The 23,085-nt window shown below is 43.6% G+C and overlaps 1 protein-coding gene across 2 annotated transcripts in view; it reads right to left on the reverse strand.

The window, feature by feature from the left end:
* Nucleotides 1-23,085, reverse strand: part of PGR (progesterone receptor) — a 180,216-nt gene that overhangs the window by 100,179 nt on the left and 56,952 nt on the right. For both annotated transcript variants that reach the window (XM_029602397.1, XM_029602396.1), the window contains exon 3: nt 18,712-18,828. In XM_029602397.1, coding sequence (XP_029458257.1) covers nt 18,712-18,828 — 117 coding nt within the window. The remainder of the gene's footprint in view (nt 1-18,711; nt 18,829-23,085) is intronic.

A 23,085-nucleotide genomic window follows, 5' to 3' on the forward strand; every position in this document is an offset into this window, starting at 1 on the left:
AATCCGGGCCTTAGAGACAGGATGCCTAGGTGGCAACAGTAGTGAAGGTGGAGGTCAGGCAGGGCTAGTGGGGACATCAAATTTGGAAGCCACCTAGTGTGGCAATTTCCTTGTACCTACCCTGCCCTTAATGCCACAGTTTTCAATGTTGTTTTAAAAGACAGTACATCATTATTTAATATCAGGTACTCCTACAAACTGGTGTTCTTTGTGTAAACATTAGTTATGACTCATGTTTTACAGATTATACATTATACTGTAATTACTCAGTTTTTGTATTATGTTTCTTACTGATAATCCTGAACGGAAGTATTCACACCGCTGAAGCAAAAATCTTTGAAAAAAATAATAAGTAAAGGAAAACTACAGACTTTACTCTGGCCACTAGCAATCTTATGACTCAAATTGAAAAACAATGAACATTTGGGAAAAAGTCTACCTTATTTTGGGTTAGTTCTGTTACACTGCATTAAAACTGGCAAAATATTCTGCGGATGGGTACGTTAGCATCGCAATGTTAATGCAGTACACACAAAGGGGCTGATTTTAAAAATTAGGCGCGCGGGGTACATTTGTGCGCTCCACCTGGCACACACAAATGTACACCCGATTTTATAACATGCGCGTGCATGTTATAAAATCCAGGGTCGGCACGTGAAAGGGGCTGCACACTTGTGCACCTTGCGCACGCCGAGCCCTAAGGGAGGCCCGATGGCTTTCCCCGTTCCCTCCAAGGCCGCTCCGAAATCGGAGCGGCCTTGGAGGGAACATTTTTTTGGTCCCCCCCCACCTTTCCCTCCCTTCCCCTATCTAACCCACCCCCCAGGCCTACCTAAATCCCCCCCTACCTTATTTCGTCGAGTTATGCCTACCTCTGGCAGGCGTAACTTGTGCGCACCATGCCTCGGCACAGGCCACTGTGCCGGAGCACTCGGCCTCGCCCCAGACCGCCACCACGCCCCTGGATCACCCCCGGACCGCCACCACGCCCCCGGCCAAGCCCCCGGACCGCCCCTTTTTCGAAGCTCCGGGACATACGCGCATCCCGGGGCTTGTGCGTGCCGCCGAGCCTATGCAAAATAGGCTCGGCGCGTGCAAGGGTAGGTTTTCGGGGGTTACATGCGTAACCCTTTGAAAATCTACCCCTAATGGTCTGATGTAATGAGATGTGCAGGACTGTGTGCACAATTGTACTCATGAATGTTTGCACATCTGTACTCATGAATGTCTGCACATTTTTTCTGCACAAAAAATGTGCACACAAACCTGCATACAACTGTACATGCAAATTAGTGCTTTTTCATTTAAATCCCATGTTAATGATGGCCTTAGCTATAGCTCCCTGATGCAGAGAGGAGTGTAAAGCTTAATGCATGGCTTCTTAATGCTGGAAATTTAACTCCTGGTCAGAGCTGGAGGAAAGTTACTCGAAGTAATGTTAATCTATGGAGCTGAAGTTTGCGGTGTGGAAGTCCTGGACTCTGAAATTAGATACATAAACACCCCGAGAATAACTTTCAAACAACACTGCACGGCCCCATATATGCATGTATATGGCCATGTAGAAATCTGCTACAGCATTTTATAACCTGTACTTTGCCAGGGATGAGCAGATTATAAAATATGCGTATTTCTGGCTCTCAACATAAACATGTATATTTGTTTAAGCACTAATACCTGCAATGTATTGACAGTACATTATTTTACTGCCTGTTTTATAAACATATATTCATATGTTTTTTCCATGAAAAAAATATAACTTGCTCACGTAAAGACCCGATTTACATGCGGAAGTCAGCATATTTTAAAACAAGCGCACGTAATTGAAATCACCAGTTTGCAGATTAATTCAACCAGTCCTTCTCCAATTCTATACCCTGAACTTCCCACAGTTCACCCAAATCTCCTGTCCAACCAACAGCAGACAAAAGATAAGTCTGATATCAATTGTGTGAGATAATTGGCAGGTACAAAACTGCACGAATAAGTTTCAAAATGTACTCTCGTAAATCTCTTATAAACTAGCAACTTGTGGGCCAAATTTTTAAACTTATGCATGGGAGTAAATTTGTTCGCGCAACCCGGCGCAAACAAATCTACGTCCGGTTTTATAACATGTGTGCGCAGCGGGCTGCACACTTGTGCATCTTGCGCGTGCTGAGCCCAAGGGGAGCCCCGATGGCTTTCCCCATTCCCTCCAAGGCCGCTCCGAAATAATAAGTAAAGGAAAACTACAGACTTTACTCTGGGCACTAGCAATCTTATGACTCAAATTGAAAAGCGAAATTGGAGCAGCCTTGGAGGGAACTTTTTTTGAGATCCCCCCCAACCTTCCCCTATTTAGCCCACCCCCAGCCCTAACTAAATCCCCCCTACCTTTTGTTTCTGAAGTTATGCCTGCCCAAGGCAGGCGTAACTTGCGCACAACGGCTCGCCATCCCCCGGCACAGGTCGCTGTGCCGGAGGACTCGGGACCGCCCCCTGGACCACCCCTGAACCTCTGCCATGCCCCCGGACCGCCCCTTGTTCCGCCCCCGGACTGCCGCCACACCCCCAGACCCACCTCCTTCCTGCCCCTTTATCGAAGCCCCGGGACATATGCGCATCCCGGGGCTTGCACGCACAGGGGCAGCTTTTCAGGGGTTACGCGCGTAACCCTTTGAAAATCTACCCCTATGTGCGTAACTCTTAGCCCCACCTTGGAATGCCCCTACAATGCCTCTTAGTAGCACACATAAATATGCATGCAAATCAAAATCCACACATGTGTTTGATGTTTATAAAATAGTATGTACACAAATATAAGCTACTTATGCACATATATGCTAATTTTACAGACATAATTCCTTTGAAAATTCACACCAATTTGTGCACAAATCAAGTTTTTTGTGCACAAAGCATGTTTTATGTTGAGAGAAAAGGTTTTGCCACCAATAGCAGAAATTGTGTGTTGTGTGCATAAATCATTTTCTATGTGCACATTTGTAAGTATAAAATGTTTTCTGTGCATAAATCATATTTTATGCACGCTAAGCATGTCTTCTGTGCACTTTTTCACATTAGGGTGCTTTGTAAATCTCCATTAATTTACTTCATTGGAAGCTAAATTGTTTTTTTGTGCTTGCATTAAGTTTTAGCACAAATCACACAGCTTCCTAGATTGGCCGCTAAGTTAATTAATGGACAATAATAATTTTCAGCATTTATCATGTAAAGCGGAGTGGTATAACAAATAACGCATGATAACACTTGTCAGAGAACACTTGTCAGAGGAAAAAAAATGTAGTTTTTATTGTAAAAATAATATTTAAGCAAGCTAAATACTGGGGCTTCATCTGAGTTTGGCCAGTGTGAACCTTTCAGCATCTGATCCCCCTCTCACTGCCAAAAAGTATGAAAGACAGACTTCTGTGGAGTAGAATTTGTCAGTGTTGTGAGGTAGGTGGGGGAAGGGTAGCTCTGGAGTCATTTTTTTAACCATGGGAATAAGCCCTTGGTTGCTCACCCTGTAGGCAGGTAAATGTAAGTGCATTATTCCACCGCACGCATACTTTTGTTTCCTGCATTGTAGTGAAGGTGTTTCGGGGATGGAAGGATGTGAAAGAAAAGTACGCACATAGATTTGGATTTTCCAAACTCTGTGTGTGTGTGTGTTTGTGTGTGTGTGTGTGTAGTTCTGGTAAAAAAAAAAAAAAAAAAAAAGCAGATGCAAATCACTGCAGGTACTTTTTCCTTGGGCAATTTTCAAAGTAAAAATATGTACATCCTTTGAAAATTGGTGCAAAGGCTGTGGGCAAAAAGTATCTGTGGACTTTGCAGCCAATCAGTAGTATGAAAATTGCCCCGTAGTGCTTTTGATAATCAACATGTGATTATTGACTGCCATTTCTTATCCTTTGTTTTTCCCCTTCTTGGATTTATTCCTTTGGTCTCATTATTGTGTGTATAAAAGTGAAAGTGAGTGGGAGTGGTAATAGCTGTTGGTCTTAGCTTGAGTATAGGATATGTAGATTTTTATTTCTGTGTTACAGGTCTGTGTGTTTGTGGATAAGTGATGAGAGTGGAGAGTGGAAGTGAGTGGGGGCATAAGAAGGGTAAGAGTAAGGAGGAGAGAAAGAAAAGCAGGAAGGCAGGGAGGATACTTTAGAAACCTGAGGTTGCTAGAGCCTGATCATCCTAGGCAAAAGCTCAGATCGGGAACATGATATTCTTGCAAGGGGAGAATAAGCTGCTCATTGAGAAGGTCATGGATCATTAGGGTATCCAGTTTGAAAAGGAGACCATCTGGAAATCCACTGCTTTCAAGGATGCTGTGCAGAAGGGAACAGCCAGCAGAATCTCAAGCTTAGTATATTCAGGAGGTCTGTGGTTCATGTAAACAAAAGGTTACAGCACTGTAAGCACCAGTGAAAGAGAATATGTCTTAAATTTGACATCAAATTTAAGAATGGAGGAGGCCCACCCACCTCAATATTTCTGACCAAGGTGAGGAATGGCTAAGGGATATCCTGGAACTGGAGCAAGTGGAGGCTCCTCCAACACACCTAGATATTGGCACAGTATCAGCTACAGAAGAAGCTAGTAAGTATACACCTACACACTTAGGCTTGTGTATTTCCCAGCAACAGTAGGTGTTGAATACAAGAACATAAGATATGCCATACTGTTATACTCGTGGACCCTTGGGCTGGTTGGGACAGAAGATGGCGTGTTGGGCGGTCTGCAGCAAGTGTCCCAACCAGGAGGCGGTTCGGAAGGCCGGAGTGCTTTGAGGCGCTAGACCACGGAGGAGTACTATGCGACCAAGAACTCTGCACCCCCTGGAAGGATGGCAGGCGTTGGACCCCAGAAATCGAAGACTATTCGCCCTGGAGGCTGGTACTCCTCCGGGAGGAACCCTTAGGAGTCCAGCCGCTGGGACTTGTGGAGATTCACCCTGGAAGCCGAAGTCCCCCCAGGAGGGGCCCGTAGGGACTCGGCCGCTGGGACTTAGGCGACTCCCTGACGGTGGAAGATGGTCCGGATGCAGGTGCCTCCTGCAGGTCGTGGGTTCTGGACGGCTGGCGCCTCCAGCAGGTCGTAGGTTATCCAGTAGTCGGTCCAGGAGTCAGAATCCAAAGAGTGGTCCGCAGCCAGTCCAGGGGTCGATGTTCAGAGAGCGGTCCAAAGCCAATCCAGGGGTCAAAGTCCAAAAGAAGCAATCCAGCAAGGAGGGCAAGGCAGAAGCGGGACGAAGAAAAAGAACCAGGAACACAGCTACAGCCGGCCGAAGACCAGGAACCCTGTTGCAAGGCACAGAGGAGCGCTAGATGCAGGGTACTTGTACCCTGAGGGCATCTGACGTCATCTTCAGTGCAGCTGAGGATTTTCCCGTACTGGCCCCTTTAAATGGGGCTCCTCCCCGCACGCGCGCGTCAGGGGGCGGGGCCAGCTGCATCGGAACGTCGGCGTCTCTCCCGAGGAGGGAGAGACGCGCTGGAAGGCCTGCAGGCCCGGGGCCTGCTGCAACCAACCCGGGGAAGACTCGAAAGGGCCCGGGCCGCGCCCGAGGTAGGTGGAGGGCCCAGGGCACGGCCCGGAACCACAACACATACTGGGTCAGACCAAGGATCCATTAAACCCAATATCCTGTTTCCAACAGTGGCCAAGCCAAGTCACACGTATCTGGCAAGTACCCAAACATTAAAAATTTCACAAGCTACTATTGCTTATTAATTAATAGCAGTTTATGGATTTTTCCTCTAGGAACCTATCCAAATCTTTTTTAAACCCAGTTACACTAACTACTGTAACCACATCCTCTGGCAATGAATTCCAGAGCTTAACTATGCGCTGAGTGAAAAAGAATGTTCTTCGATTTGTTTTAAATGAGCTACTTGCTAAGTTCATGGAGTGCCCCCTGGTCCTTCTATTATCTGAGAGAGTAAATAACCAATTTACATTAACTTGTTCAAGTCCTTTCATGATTTTGTAGTCCTCTATCATATCCCCCCCTCAGTCGTCTCTTCTCCAAACGGAACAGCCCTAACTTCTTTAGGCTTTCCTCTTAGGGTAGCCGTTCCATGCTCCTTATCATTTTGTTTGCCCTTCTCTGCACTTTCTCCAATGCAACTATATCCTTTTTGAGATGTGGTGAGCAGAATTGCACACTGTATTAAAGATGCAGTCTCACCATGAAGCGATACAGGGACATTATGACATCTATCCCTAACATTCGATTTGCTTTTTTGAATGCCATAGCACACTGAACCGACAATTTCACTATGACGCCTAAAACTCTTTCCTGGGTGGTAATTCCTAAGATAGAATCTAACATTGTGTAACTACAGCAAGGGTTATTTTTCTCTATATGCATCACTTTGCACTTGTCCACGTTAAATTTCATCTGCCATTTGGAAGCCCAATCTTCCAGTCTCGCAAGAACTTCTTGCAATTCATCACAATCCGCTTGAGATTTAACCTCTCTGCATAATTTTGTGTCATCTGCACTGGTCCAAGTACAGATCACTGAGGCACTCCACTGTTTACCTTTTTCAACTGTGAAAACAGACCATTTAATTCTACTCTTTGTTTCCTGTCTTTTAACTAGCTTGCAATCCAAAAAAGAACATCACCTCCTATCCCATGACTTTTTAGTTTTTCTTAGAAGCCTCTCATGCGTAACTTTGTCGAACGCCTTCTGAAAATCCAAATACACCATATCTACTAGTTCACCTTTGTCCACATGTTTATTCACCCTTTCAAAAAATGTAGGAGATTCTTGAGGCAAGACTTCCCTTGGGTAAATCCATGTTGGCTGTATTCTATCGAGCCATGTCTATATAAATATTTTGTGATTTTATTCTTTATAACAGTTTCTATGATTTTTCCCGGCACTGAAGTCAGGCTCACTGGTTTAGAGTTTCTTGGATCACCTCTGGATCCGTTTTTAAATATCGGGGTTATATTGGCCATCTTCCAATCTTCAGGTATATCGGATGATTTTAATGATAGTTTACAAATTAATTGAAATAGGTCTGAAATTTCATTTTTTAGTCCAGAACCCTGGGGTATATACCATCTGGTCCAAGTGATTTACTACTCTTTAGTTTGTCAGTCAGACCTACCACATCTTCCAAATTCACCGTGATTTGGTTCAGTTCATCTGAATCATCACCCATGAAAACCTTCTCTAGAACGGGTATCTCCCAAACATCCTCTTTAGTAAACACTGAAGCAAAGAAATCGTTTAATCTTTCCACAATGGTCTTATCTTCTCTAACTGCCCCTAACCCCTCGATCATGCAATGATCCAACCAACTCCCTTGCAGGCTTTCTGCTTCGGATATTTTTATAAAAGTTTTTATTGTGAGTTTTTGCCTCTATGGCCAACTTCTTTTCAAATTCTCTCTTAGCCTGTCTTATCAAATTCTTACATTTAACTTGCCAATGCTTATGTTTTATCCTATTTTCTTCTGATGGATCCTTCTTCCGATTTTTGAATGAAGATCTTTTGGCTAAAATAGCCTTTTTCACCTCACCTTTTAACCATGCCGGTAATAGTTTTGAAAAGACAGCATGACAGAGTTCCACATCTCCTGTTCTTGCTTTCCATTAGGCTTACCTTGCTTTCTCTAAATGGCCACAGAAGACTACCACTCCCTGTATCCCAGCTGGGTCTCAGGACATCCATAGTGAGGAGTCTTTGGCTATTGAGGAGCCACCAGAATTATCAGACTGAAGAGAAGGACATGACACTGAGATTTGCAGCAGAGTTGATGGCGAAGAGAAAGCCAGAGATCAATTGTGATCTATGACATGCAAAAGACAATTTGGAAGATTAGATGACCTTTATTGTTCTTAACTGCCTCCTATTCTATGCTTCTGTGGTTCAGTGAAAGCCCTGGATGGTGACCTGCTCCTGCAGATGCCTGTGTTATATGATATTAATACAGTAGATGTAGGTTATTCTTATATAACAGGTGTAGGAAAGGTCAAAAGAAGAAGAAGAAAAAGAAGCGGTATAGGAAGAGGAGGTGGAAGACTATCTGGAGCAGCAGCCACTCCATGAGCCTTCAGTTAAGGAGCCAGAAGCGCATCCCCTACAGAGCTCCATCCAGCTCTACAGCATCACACTGGTCCAAGAGTGCAAAAGACACTTGTCTCTAGATGGTCCCTCTCCAGATATGCTGCCTTCCATCTCCCCTCCAGGTTTTAACATAGAAGAAAGGGTATTCACCAAAGGCTAAGAGCACCTGAGGTCCCTATACAAAAACATTTTGAAGTCCTCCATCAAAACAGCTGAGGAGGACAATGAGACTGCCTCAAAGCTCAATGGTCAGGACTCAACAGCAAAATTAAAGACAGAATCACTGCCCTGGTTGGCACCATGGAGTCTTCACAAATCCCAAGAGGCATAGAAGATGAGGATTCCAAACCAGAGGTGGGGAAAGTTAGGCAACAAGCAGGCAGTATATTTCATGTGTAGGAACTTTTGTTTTGTTTTTATGTCATTTCCCCCAGGAATTTATCATAACAAAAGAAAAAAAAATCAATGGAAAAAATGTCAATTTTTGTTGGTTATGACAGACACTGATAGATTCCTGGGGAAAATAAAATAAAAACTGAAAATGAAGGTCCCTATTCACGTGGGAAGAGGCCCTGACTCCTCTGAAGCTCACCAGTTAAAGAGACAGCTGTGAATGTCATGTCTCCCATTTCTTGTTTTCCCACTGTGCCTGTACAAACTGTGCTTTTACTTTGTAGAGGACACTGCTTAACTCACTTATCTGTCTCTAACCTCTACCTTAATTAAGTATATGATGTAACCTATGCCCATACTCTTGTTGTGGCACTTGGACCATTTCTGTTGCATAAGAATTATATGTGAAAATGTGGAATGTGCCTGTACTCTTTTGTTTTCCAGTGTAATCACTGATCTTTTTCCCTAGTTCATTTCTGTGAAAGCCATTGTAGCAACTGTGAAATAAATGGTGTTCGTGCTGCATATGAAAGAACAAACTTGTGAAACCTTTGCACATGAAAAAGGTTTTGTCTCTTTAATTAAACAACATTTCTGGTGCAGTTTTTGACTGGAGGGTTCTCTTTGTTTTATAAAGTGCCTTGTGCTAAGTACATGCAGGTGATGAGACCTCTTATTTCTGGTCTGAAATGTCAGGATTTCCATCTCCTTACAGCCAGGCTGAAGGTGCTCTTAAACACTAATTAGTTCTCTAAGGCGTGGGTGATGTAGGAGGAAAGGGAAAAAGAGGCCATGCGGCTGGGGAATTATTGCAGAATTAACATTTTATTTTGAATCCTCCCTCAAGTAATAACCCCCCCCCACACACACACACACACACATACACACACACACATGCAAAGGCCCACTGATAAATCTTCATGTCTGTTTAAAGGTGAAGCTAGGCCAAGCACAATTGTCCTGTCCGCTAAGCTACTTTTCCTGTACTGATTGGGTCACCTCTTTTGTCCCAGACCCAGTTCTTCCCTCTGCATCTGTGCACATGGGGCAGGAGAAAGGCTTCTGTTTCATGGGCCACATCCCATTCCTATCTGTCTCTCTTTCTTTCTCTCTGTGCCTCTGTATCTCTGTCTCCCCCAAATGCCTGCTATGTAGTGATGCCAACTGGCTCCAGATTTTAAAGACAGACTGAGTTAGTCCTGATTCTACCTCATTGCATGCAGGGTCTTGTAGTTTTGTGTGTTCATAGGGGATTCAATAGGGAAATCAGAACTACAAGACCCTTCACGCTTGAGGTAAAATCAGGACTGGAGCATCCTATCCTGAAATTCTGGAGCCAGTTTGCAGACCTGACTGCAGAGGAAAAAAGAGACAGAGCTGCTGAAAAACAAAAGCCATGGGGGGTGAGGGAACCAAGGCAGATGAAAGGGTAATTAAAAGGATAGAAATGGGAAAAATTACCTTGTGAGTGAGAGACAGATTTTTCTTCTCCAGATGTCATTTAGCCATACATTTTAGGTTATTTTTCACTTGAAACTCCTGACAGAAGGTACATTTAACTCCCCTTCCCCCCATCTCACTTCCCCCTTTTTCCTCCTCCCATCCTTTTTCCCCCCTTTTCCCTCCCCCCCCCCCCCCCCCGTCCCCCTCCTCCCGGTAGCCGTTACTATTGTTTATAAAACTTTCTCTTATTCATATAACTACCTGCTTTGTTGGTTCAGTAATCTGTTTAATACAATCTCTCTACAAATCTCTCTGCCCCTCCCTCTTTCCCTCCCTCCCCTCTCCCCCCTCTTTTTTTCCCTTTTTTCCCCTTTCCCTCCTTCCCCATGGCATCTTCGTTCTCTTCCTTTTTTACTTTCTACCATAGCTTTCCTCCTCAAAGCATTTTATATATATATATATATATATATATATATATATATATATATATATATACACACACACTCACATGTTTTTTCTACGCCTGTTGCTCGCCGCCTGCTCAATATCACATATTGTGTTTCTTCATAGATTATTTATGTGCTTGGTCCCCCTGACGCAGCCCGATGTGAAACACGGCCGTGTCGGAGCCCCTGTTCCAAAACTGTGAACCGTGATTTGTTAACCGATGTACACCACTGGTGTGACTGCATTTTCAATAAAAGTGTGTCCTTTAGAGATATACTGATCAGGCCTTTATGTTTGCCACACATTAGTTCTTGGTGCACTTCCTGAAATAATGCCACCCTTCAGGCAGGAAGCCTGTTTTGTTTATTGTGGCTTAATAAAGACTGCTGCAATTGCCAAACAACTCATTATTCCTCATTTGCATATTTTCATATTGAGGTGTAATTTCTTTTTATTGTGCTGGCTGGGGTCACATTTATTATGCCTTATTTAATGAAATAAAAAGTTATTACATAAGCCATGCAATTTTCTCACATGGAAATTGCATTAGCACCCTTTAATACATCTCTTCATCTGAGTTCTACAGAAGTCTGGGCTTTGGCATAATGAATTCTGAGGTAGGAGGAATAATTGAAAAAAAAAAAAAAACTGTACAGAAGCCTTGCAAAGAGTAGTGGGTGGGATGTGTCTATCAAGACTGGAATGAAACAAATAACTAAAGCAGACTTAATATCTTCTAATTTGATTAATGAAGCAATATGAGATAATCAAATAGAGGGCAAGCGTTTGTAAAGCCAACAGAGGTACAAAGTATGGATTATAATTATCTGAATGTATACATCATTGCTTATTTTAATCTTTCTAATGACAGTACAAATCTTTAAAAGACCACAGAATAATGTCTGGAATATGTAGGTGTTGTGGAGGTGGACCCCTGACCCGAGGTGGTGTTGGCGCCACCCGTGGGGGGAAACCCCCACGGGTCCCCACCGTCAGGAGGCAAAGCCAAGCAGGAAGCGGAGGCCGACTGGAGCTTCGCCAATACCAGCCCTCGTTCCCTGCAGGTTGTGCCCTTGGGTACCGGGACCGGCTGGACTTTAGATGGGCCTCAGCGTCGTTGATCCCGGAGAAGATGTCCAGAGGCAGAGTACCGAGTGGCAGCGGAGATGAAGGGTTCTGGTAGGATGAGGCGAGATCCGAGGTCGGGTCCAGACAGAGGGTCGAGGCTGGTGGCTAAAGGTGAGGTCAAGTCCAAGCAAAGGGTCGAAGGCACGTGGCTGAAGGCGAGGTCGAGTCCGAGCAAAGGATCAAAGCCAAGGAGGTCTGTCAGAAGGTAAGCAGGAACAGGAACAGGAGCTGTAGCAGGAACTGGAACTGGAACAGATACTGGAACAAGAACTGGAACTGGAGCAGCATGAAAGCACATGACAGGGAACCATGCAGACCTGTTGCCAGGGCAGGCTCTGAACGTCTGACCCTGCCTTAAATAGTGGAGCTGGTTGACGTCATCACCTGGGGCCGCGGGAGGTTTTCCTGCTGCAGCCCCTTTAAAACCCAGAGAGGTGGCGCGCCTAAGGCCGACAGGCTGGAGAGGAGGAAGTGGTGGTGTCTCCCTGCACTGCACGTGGGGAGGCCTGGTCGGCCCCGGTGGAACTCACGGCAGCACAGGAGAGTCCCGGGAACACGGAAGGAGCATGGGCTCAGAGGCGACTGCCAACTGCCGCCAAGGAGGTCAGGCCTGCTTTGGGGGCCCGGTGTCGGTGGTGAGTGAGCCCAGCCGCAGGCCTGCCATGGCCGGGGAGCGCAACAGTAGGCAAATGCCAAATTATAACAAAGTATTGGCAGAAAGTTATATGAAATGAGAGAAAAAGAAAATATTGAACCAATGAACAGGTATGCAGACCTACTGTAACAGATGCCAAGTTAAAGCAGGAAAACTGAAATGTTGTACATTAATAGATATGACATTTAGAAATTCAGATATTTATCAAACTATCTCTGCTTATGTATCATCTGTGTGTTGGTCACTGTCTGTCTCACTCAAAAATGCAAATTTCTGATGCCTTTTGTGCTATTTGATGCTTGATTCTGGTTCCGTAGGTATTTTTCTCTTCACTCCAACCAATATTCTCCTTTAGGAATTATTTACAAACCTTTTTACCCATATATACAGAATGGGGAAAAATCCTTAATTAGTCTTTAACACTGTCAGTCAGGCTAAAAAATGCATACCTGTGTGGGGCCATTTGTTGCCTTATTCAAGTTTCTCAATGTGTACTTAAAAAATGCATGGCTTAATCTTTGACAGAGGCATATGCTACTGAGAAGGTTGATATTCCAAAGCCATTTAGATGGATAACTGAAATGTTATCCATCTAAATGGCAATATTTTCATATTTAGAGATTTATCTGACTAGAATTTAGCTGGATAAGTTAGAGGCGTTCTGGAGGCAAGAGGGAGGCATTTCGAGGAGAAGGAGAATTAGCCTGATAAATTATGTAGCTAACTCTGAAATTCAGAATTAGCTACATAGTCAGGTATATTCAGCGGTGCGACTGAGCCACTGAGTATACCCTGCTAGTGAGCTGGATAAGTTTATCTGGCTAACTATCCGAGCTGCTCAGCAGCTGAATTTTGCTCCCAATAGAATTTACAAGGTAGCCATGCATCCAACTGGTACAGACAACCCCCAACTCCAGCAGTCTATGATGTTCTTTTCAAATCCCTTTCCTTTATGGAACTTGCCGACTCTTTGTTCTTACGCTGTCCATTCATTACTTTGCACATTTTCTGCATCACTCTTCAGGCTTTTGATAACATTCTCCCTTCCACCTCTGCTCTTGAGGTGCATCTTGGGGGTTTTTTAGTCACTCTTCTTGCTGTGTTGCTCTGCTCCTACCATTTCTGTTTTTATTCACTAGCGCCACTGTTCTGCTGCTCCAAGCCAGTCCTGGCACATTAAGGAGCTTGATTCTCTGCTTAGGCTGTCTTCAAGGTTCTTTTCATATCCCCTTACTGTATGGTACTTGCTGACTTATGGTCTTGCCCTGGCCATCCATTACTTTGCACTTGCTGCACCACCTCTTAGGCTTTTGATATCATTCTTCCTCCTGCCTCCGTCCTTGAGGTACACCTTGGGGTTTTTTTAGCCACACTTCTTGCTGCATTGCTCTGCTCCTACTGTTTTCTATTTTTAATTGCTAGAGCCAATGCTGCCAGTGCCATTCCATGCCAGTTTTGGTATCTTAGGTTGCTTCCTCCTGTGCTCTGCTGTCTTTGAGGTTCTTTCCAAATCCTCTTCCCCTACAGTACTTGCCAACTCTTGGTCTTGCCATGGCCATCTAATGCTTTACACAGGTATTATGTACTCAGTTATCTTTAATGGATTCATGCTTTCTTTGATATTTTCTTCAAACTCTGTTTCCATATCATTTTTGCGGATATTGGTCTCATCCAGTATTTAGCCTTCAATACATTATAACACAGCAATAGGATAGGGTTATGGAAGTGACGTATCTAGAACCATGACTATACTCCTCTATGATTACTGCTTCTGAGGTAATGGAAGCAGTATTTGTAAAGCCTGATTCAGAAGAAGACTCATGTCTTACATTACATTAATCATAGGATAATAAACAGATAGTGGCTAAGAAGCATTTGGTACCTCTAGTCAATAACATCTTAGCCTCCAGTAAAGACCAACCCCAAGCCTGAAATACCTCCTTCACCTAATAATACCATATGAATATGATATAAAGCCTCTACCAGGGATTTCCTTTGCTTCTCCCTGCAGGGATTTCTTATGCCTCCCTGCTTTCTACCAATTCAGTTGGTGCCCTTTGCTCCTCATTTAGAGCCATGGTGAATTCTTGTCACTCTGGATGGCTGCTTTGCAATTCTCATGATGCTTTGGGATCATTATGCCACTCTTTTACTTGCTTTGGGATCATTATGCCACTCTAGCACTGTCTTGAGGTGTTTTCTGCCTTTTTTGGTGCTTTGTTCCTCCTTTATGGTGTCTTGCTCTCTTCATGCCACATTTGGTGCCAGTTGCCCTTATCTCCTTGTGAGGTTTATGCCACTGTTGTTGGTGCCTTTTGTCCTACCTTTGCAGCCTTGGGGTGGTCTGGTTACTCTTACTGCTGTTTTGATCCTCTTGCTGGTAACATTTTGTCCCTTTGGTAACTTGGGCAGTAGAGGCTTGGAAACAGCCAGAAGAAATAAGGAAGCAGACCCTGGCTGTTTCCTATTGTGCAATTAATTTAGAATGAAAAATGAAGGGCAAAGCAAAACAAACAAACGATGTAGCTCACCTTAACATCATACACAGCGAGTTTTCTCATAGACTGGCTTCCTGCCTGCTCCCCGGGTCCTGTCTTACCTTGCTGGGCCCAGACTCCCTGCAGTATGGTAAATGGAGCCTCCTTCATCCAGAATCCCTTGTGGGGCTGATCCTTAAAGAGGACCAGGCTGGATAGCTGTGGCCAGTCCCTTAAGGTGGTTTGAGGGAGTTTCCTGTAGACTCCCTCATAATCCCATTGTGAGTCCTTGGGCTCTTTATGCTACTTTTGGGGACACATTGACATAGTGCTGATGTACTGATATGCTTTCATCCTTCTGATGATATATACCTAACAGTTTCATTAGAAATTATTAGAAAATCCCAATTTGGAAGCTTCCCCCATTAATTGTAATAGTAAACACATGAAAAAATAAAATGAACAAATATAAATTTGTTTTTTGTTTGAAACAAACATAATGAATGATTATGACCTATGAAATGAATGAATGGACCAAAACTTAAATGTTGACTCTGCACATGCTTATTCCATATAGACACATTGTTTCAAAACCTGCCAAGACAGTACAATATTTGGATCAAGCAATATATAAATATTTTAAATAAATAAATGAGTCTATACAGACTGCACACTAAAATTTCTATTTTAAATACAATAGTGAATTTAGTGTGTACTGTTCACCAAGTTCAGTGGACAGTTTATTTACATTCAATACACACAGCTAAAGTGTATGCATTACTATAAACAGTCTGTAATATATGATGTGACCAAAATATGACTTTTCATTCATCCATTCATTTATTGAACTTCTATATTGCTTTGTCTCAAAAACTCCCTGTGGAAAACCAAACATAGATATACTCACAAATCAGTGTAATATCAAAAGAAAAATAATTAAAATGCATAAATCAAAAAAATATAAAAAACAAAATAATGCAAAATACAATAACAAGAATCCTTAAAGGATCCCCATATAATACATATAAGCAAAACAAATTTCAGTAACAAATTATTCCATAAGCAAAAATAAGGGGAAATTAAGTCTCAATGGCCTAACTATATTCAATGTGCCAAAGGCAAAACAAACCTATCTAAAATGCATAAGTCTAACAAATACAAATAGAAATCAAAAATACATAAAATCTAAAAGTGCAACAATTACAATTCCCTCAAATACATCAAAAAAAGACTGCAGCAATTAAAGTTCCCCCAAGTAAATATCATCACAACTGCAGTCAAAAAAAGCAACCAAATACAAGGCAAACTCAAAAGTGTAAGTAGATGAATCGAAAATGTAAATCAGAAAGCACAATTTAATAGATCCTCTCAGATAGAATACAAAATGCAGCTACACAAATCTTCATCTCAATGTGAATCAAGAAAGGCCTGCTTGAATACCCAGGCAGGGCCAGCTAAAATATTAGGTATGGTAGGTGGTGGCCTTAGACATCAGTAGTGGACGGGGCAGCAGAATAGCCGATAAGGGCATCAGGTTTGAAAGGTCAGTCAGATGAGAAGTGGCACGGGTGAGACACGGAGCTGGAGGGCATGTTCCATTTTTGGGTATGTATTTCTTTGAGAAGCTGGAATCATTTGTCATAAGAGAGAGAGAGAGAGAGAGAATATGTGATGACATCACCACTTAGGGCGGCTGGATAACCTTCCACTGGCACTGCACCCAGGTTTCAGTCACACACTGAAAACTCAAATAATGAAACTGAAGGCAAATCTCCTAAGGTAAAGCATTCAACACGCATAGGGCCACTATTGAAAGTGCCATCTTCCTGGTCCTCTTTAGGCTTGTAGGAGACACTGGGAGTAAACTCAGAAGAGCTTACAACCCTTAATAGACACATGGGGGTAATCTGCACTGAGCAGCAGTTACTACCATAGGAAACTTGCTGAGCAGACTGGATAGACCATTTGGTCTTTTTCTGCTGACACTACTATATTACTATATGTTATAAGTTTTTGTAGCTGATCTCAGAGCCCAGGAGGGAGTATAATTTTAACTTTTTTTTTTTTTTTTTTTTTTTTTAATAGCTGGGCCCAATCTCTCAGGGCTTTGATTGTTAAAATTAGATGTTAAAGACTCATCAGCAGCCAATGGAGGCTCTGTTATCTAATGTCAAAGATGTTTTCAATAAATTAAATTTCCTACATATGCTTACTCTCACTCAAGACTTTTTCTTTTATCTTTGGCTTTACACAGAGGGCAGGGACAAACTAATTACATACTTTTGTAAGTAGTTTTCATAAGTCATTTCTTTCATCTTAGCAATGTTGGAAGTGGCTAGGATAGCTATGCACCTGCAATCCTAGCTCACAGAGGTTCAGAAAGGTACTGGGTGTGTGGGAGAGTTAGGGATGGAGTGCGGTGGGGTGGGGGAGGAAGGGAGGGAACTATTGATTAAACAGCTCAGCTAAGTGGGGATGACCCGACAACAACCAATCATACGTGCACTTTTAATTTCTTGGTTCAGGGGCCAGAGATATGGAACGCGCTGCCTCTAGACCTAAAAGAAGAGATATCAATACTAAGAGTTAGTAAACACAGCACACGCGTGTTATAAAATCACACGTCCATGTGCGCGCGCCGGGTAGCTCGCACACATGGACGCGTGCGCGTAATGTTTTAAAATCTACCCCTGAGTGAAAAAGAATGTTTTCAGATTTGTTTCAAATATGCTACCTGCTAACTTTGAGTGTCCCCTAGTCTTCTATTAACTGAAATAGTAAATAACCAATTCACATTTATCTGTTCTAGTCCTCTCATGATTTTATAGGCCTCTATCATATCCCCCCTCAGCTCTCTCTTCTTCAAGCTGAACAGCTCTAACCTCTTTAGCCTTCATTCATATGACAGCCGTTCCATGCCCTTTATCATTTGGTCATCCTTCTCTGTAGCTTTTCCTGTGCAAATATATCTCTTTTGAGATGTGGTAACCAGAACTGCACACATTATTTAAGGTGTGGTCTCACCATGGAGCAATAAAGAGGCATTATAAGATTCTCTGTTTTATTCACCATTTCCTTCTTAATAATTACTAACATTCTGTTTGCTTTTTTGACTGCTGATGATTTCAATGTATTATCCACTAGAGATGTGGTTCGTTTATCATAAATTAGGCAATTTCAACGAAAATGCCTAATTCGTTGTGGGTCGGAGGCCCGGAACCTTGAAACAGATTTTCCCCGAACTTCGGGGAAAATCCGTTTTTCGGGTTTGTACGGGCAGAGGGGCACATTTTATTTTTTTAAATTAAAAACCACCCCAAGCATTACAATTAAATATAATACAACCGCCCCCCCCCCCCCCCACCAAGTAACAACATCTGCATCTTCAGTCAAGTTCAGAAAATATACAGACACTCACCGGGATAGCTCTTTGAAAAATCTTTATTTATATCCAAATGTTTAAAAGGCTATCTCAGTTCACCAGGAGCAGGACTAGCTCAAGCCCAACATATTTTTGTGCATGTGCTCATGAAGTTCATGCATGTGAAACAGCATCGAGGTTGAGTTAACTCCATGCCAGGTCTGTTGAGAAAACCTTTGAACAACTGACTTTATAGTCTTTGAAAAATTCTGCATTATTTGAATTTGAATAAATAATGCATCTTTGAAAAGATGCATTATTATTGGGGTGGTTGGCTGTGTGTTTGTTGTGTATAAACTTCCTTCAGGAAGAAAAATGGAATGAGATTCATTCACTGAAGAACTGATCATAAAAGCAAGATCTATAATTAAAGTTCACTTTCCACACTAGTTAGTAAAGAAATATAAATTAATTGTCCCCCGTGGCATGATTTAGTTGAGGCAAGTCACTCCATTTACCATCTTCACTGGCTTTGTGCTTCAACTTGAATTCCATATTTATAATCTGAAAATCTGAGAATGTTGACTATGCTTGGAGTTTCATGTCGGTGCTTTGGCTTTTGCTGACCTTGACATCTCTGACATTACTTATGGGACTGTTCGCTAACATGCTGTTGTCTAGTAGCACTTATATACCGGCCTGTTTTTGAATCATCACTTTGAGAGAAAAAGATCCTTACCTCCAAGAACCATGCCTGCTTGGCAGCACTTTCTCAGACGACACGCTGGACAGTTCTTCCTCCGAATTTTATCAACAATGCAGTCATTTCTTCCAGCACACAAATAGTTATGCTGCCCTGTAAACAGTTGAATATTAAAAAAAATACAAACAAACAACATTAATACAAACATAACAATTTAGAGTCAATATCAATGGGGTTATAATTCAAGTCCAGAGCTTTAGTGATGTCACAGGTAACGAATATGAAACTTGTGTCATCTCTGATGTCAATTAACCTTGATTGTGATTGCAGCCAATGTAAGTTGCTGGACATCCTAATTTTTTACTACATGTTTTATGGATCTGGTATATTAAAATTACATTTAGGAGTCTATGTACAGCTGTCAGTGAAGGGGCAAATAATCTCCCCAGTGCAATGAATATATTAATTGTAAGTGCCAGTAGCTGTCAGAGCTATCTGCACTTAAGTATTAAGCAGATCAGGAAGAGGTAAGAGCTTCTTCTCTTCCTTCAGATCTATACAGGGGATACTTTTGAGGGGTCAGCTTGGGGTTAAGGAATCCAGCTGCTGGGCAGTGATACTTTTTTTTTTTTTTTTTTACAGTATCTTAATGTGAAAAAAGTGGCTGCTTGGCCCACATTTACTATAATATTGGTGGGGGTGGAGGGAGAGGCTACTGGGCAATCTTTATTTACAATATCTTGGGAGGGCAGGATGGGGGGAAGTCCAGCTGCCCCCGTATTACCATTTTTTATCCTAATGGGCAGAATGAGGTGGGGGGGGGGGGGGGGGATTGGTTGCTGCTGGACCTCTACTTTATTTTTAAGATCAGCTAACTTTAAGGCAGTCAGTTTGCCAAGCAGAGGTAACCGGTTAACGAAGTTAGTCGGACCAGTCCTTTTGAATGTCGAACTCAGAAGTGATAGAAATGTGAGATTTTTAGCATTTAGCTAAAACACTGCATATCATCATGAGGTTGAGAAGCAACGATTAACAAAAGAAAGAAAAAATGGAATAAAAACAGTAATTGCAAGTGTGTGCAATACTTTTCATGAATTCAAACTGCATAATACAATGTAAAAAATTAAATCAAATAATCTAGTGATCTAATCTTGACTAAATGAAAAAGAAAACCACAATTTAACCTTCAGTGTCAGTGAGTCACACATTTAATCATGTTTCTGGAACACATTTATTTTTCATAATCTAATGGGCAAAAGTATTAAGATCGGCTTTGCTATTTTGATTTAGTGTTATTAGTGATTATAGTAGGGGTGTGCATTCATTTCCTACGTATTTGTAATCCGCAACGTATAGGGCCATATTCGTTGTATTCGTGGGGAAGCGACATAGTGAGGGCAAAGATTATCGGCGCCATTTTGAATATTGGCAGCCGACAGACCAAGTGCAGGAGGTCACTCCCAGACCTCCGCTGGACTTTTGGCACGTCTTGTGGGGGTCAGGAGGGTCCCCCAAGACTTGCCAAAAGTCCCTGGTGGTCCAGCGGGGGTCCGGGAGCCATCTCCTGCACTCACACCCTCGGCTGCCGGTATTCAAAATGGCGCCAAAAGCCTTTGACCTACTATGTCACAGGGGCTACCGGTGCCATTGGTCAGCCCCTGTCACATGGTAGGAGAAATGGATGGCCAGTGCCATCTTGTGCTCCTACCATGGCTCCCGGATGGCTCCCGGATCCCCTGCTGGACCACCAGGGAGTTTTGGTAAGTCTTGGGGGGGTCAGGAGGGTGGGGGGGTTGTACTTAATTCAATTTTAGCCAGGAAACAAATACGAATTAACGCATGTACATATCGGGGACCCCCCTTGCCGAATGCAAGGTATCTACCCCCTGACGAATACGAATCCCGAATGCAACGTATGGCGTCCCTCTGCACATCCCTAGTTTATAGTTTTTGAAATCTCCTTCTAGTTTTAACCACTGCCATCAACTATAAATCTGAGTAGCTCAGGGTGATACTGTGCTGATCCTTATCAGAATACTCTTGCCTGCACTTCACAGGTGCACGCAAAATATGAATACAACATGGACAGACAAAGAGGAAATGCAGAGAACAAGGCGACATTGCCAGAATGAAAGACATATGCTATATGGTGCTTTCAAGAGCTAAAACAAAACAAATAAAATATACTGCATTACAACATAAAAAAGTAGGGCTCTTAGGAAAAAGCTTCCAAAACAGAGAAAGACTGAGTCAAACAAATCAAGGTTTTCTCCACAGTATGAATTCCATTACCACTATCCGCAGTTAACCAGTTCCTAATCAACTTCATCACCTTGGGATCTAGCCCTCTGTGGCTCATGTTATTTTATATGTGAGTAAAAGCCAAAATGGACCTAATGAAGACATAGGCATGCTAGCTGTGCTCATGTAACCTCTTAAAATTAGGAACATACTTATGCACGGTTGGTGTATTTTAAAACATATTGGGTAGATTTTAAAAGGTGCGCGTGAGCATACATGTGCGCGTGCTACCCGGTGTGCACACATGTATCCCCGATTTTGTAACATGCGCGAGCAGGCGCACGCATGTTATAAAATCAGGGGTCGGCGCACGCAAGGGGGTGCATATTTGTGCACCTTGCATGCGCTGAGCCGCACTGCCTTCCCCCGTTCCCTTCCCCCTAGGCTGACCTTTCCACCCCTTCCCCTAACCTTTCCCCTCCCAGCCCTACTCTAACCCCCCTGACCTTTGTCTTACCTTTTGTGCCTGCCTCCAGGCAGGTGCAAGTTGCATGCACTGGCAGCCTGCCGGCAAGCGATCCTCTGACACAGCGGCCAATGGCCGCTATGTTGGAGGTCTCTGGCCCCACCCCTGCTCTGCCTCGCCTCTGGACCGCCCCTTTTTGCAAGCCCCAGGACTTACACACGTCCCGGGGCTTTATGCACGTTGCCGGGTCTTTTTAAAATAGGCCCAGCGCACATAGAGCTTTTAAAATACGGCCCTATGGGGCAGATTTTAAATGCCCTGGGCGCGTAAATCCGGACTTATGCGCGCAGGGCTCTCGCAAGCCGGCGCGCCTATTTTGCATAGGCCGCCGGCGCGCGCAGAGCCCCGGGACGCGCGTAAGTCCCGGAGCTTCGTAAAAGGGGTGGGGAGGGGGCATGTCGGGGGCGTTCCCGAAATGACGCAGCGTTTCGGGGGCATGCCGTGGCGTTTTGGGGGCGGGCCCGGGGGCGTGGCGCCGGCCCGGGGGCGTGGTCAAGGCCTCCGGACCAGCCCCTGGGTCGGGTGATGGCGCGCCAGCAGCCCACTGGCGCGCGCAGATTTATGTCTGCTTTTAGCAGGCATAAATCTGCCAACAAAGGTAAGGGGGGGGGGTTTAGATAGGGCTGGGGGGGTGGGTTAGGTAGGGGAAGGGAGGGGAAGGTGGGGGGAGGGTGAAGGAAAGTTCCCTCCGAGGCCACTCCGAAATCGGAGCGGCCTCGGAGGGAACAGGCAGCGCGCGCTGGGCTCGGCGCGTGCAGGTTGCACAAATGTGCGCCCCCTTGCCTGGTGCGCGAACAAAAGTACGCGATCGCGCAAATTTTTAAAATCTACCCCTATGTGCGTAAGTGCATGCATGATTCAAAATTCTAGCATATCTTTGCTCACGCACCGATATGTACATGTATGGGTGCATGTGCGCTCATTTTAAAATTGACCCCTTAGGTTTTAAATACAATTGATGAACAATAATGAAGAATAAAATGTAATAAATTTGTGACCTCACTCTTCTAGTAAAGTCCCTGAATTTATGGAAGCCAATTCTTTAACAGTTTATCTCCTCCTCCTTTCAATTACTCAGACTGAAGAAAGTGAATCTTCTAAATCCCAATGTATCTTAAGCTTCTCCCCACTGTAGAATGATTAGAATTTAGTCCCAGTCACTTATCAGAACACAACATGACCCAATCTCATACCTCTTCTCCAGCCTTTCTTGAATATCTTAGATCTCCTTCTGGAAGCACCAAGTGGGCACTCTCCTCTCAAGTATAACACCCTTGAGTCAGTAGAAAAACAACTCTTGAAGGTTACCTTCAACGCCTTCCCTCTGGTAATGGACAGGAATCCATTCCTCTCTGATGAAACCGCCACTCCTCAGGCTCTTCCTATGTGAAAGACACCTCGTCTTCCCAATAGATTAGAAACTGGGTCCCTGGTACCAAGGGCACTCAGTCCCAAAAGGAACAGAAATAAACTTTTTCTCAAAAAGGGGAAACATTATAGAAGAGTCTGGAAGGGTAGAAAAACTTCCTTATCTCCCAAAATGAGACGATAGTCACTGAAGAAAAACTCAAAATGAAACTCCTTTGCATTGGATCACCGACTGTGACGTCAAATTTTTGGCAAGGAGGAACGTCACGCACAGC

This window comes from Rhinatrema bivittatum, chromosome 5 (genome assembly GCF_901001135.1).
Source record: "Rhinatrema bivittatum chromosome 5, aRhiBiv1.1, whole genome shotgun sequence".
Classification (NCBI taxonomy): Eukaryota; Metazoa; Chordata; class Amphibia; order Gymnophiona; family Rhinatrematidae; genus Rhinatrema; species Rhinatrema bivittatum.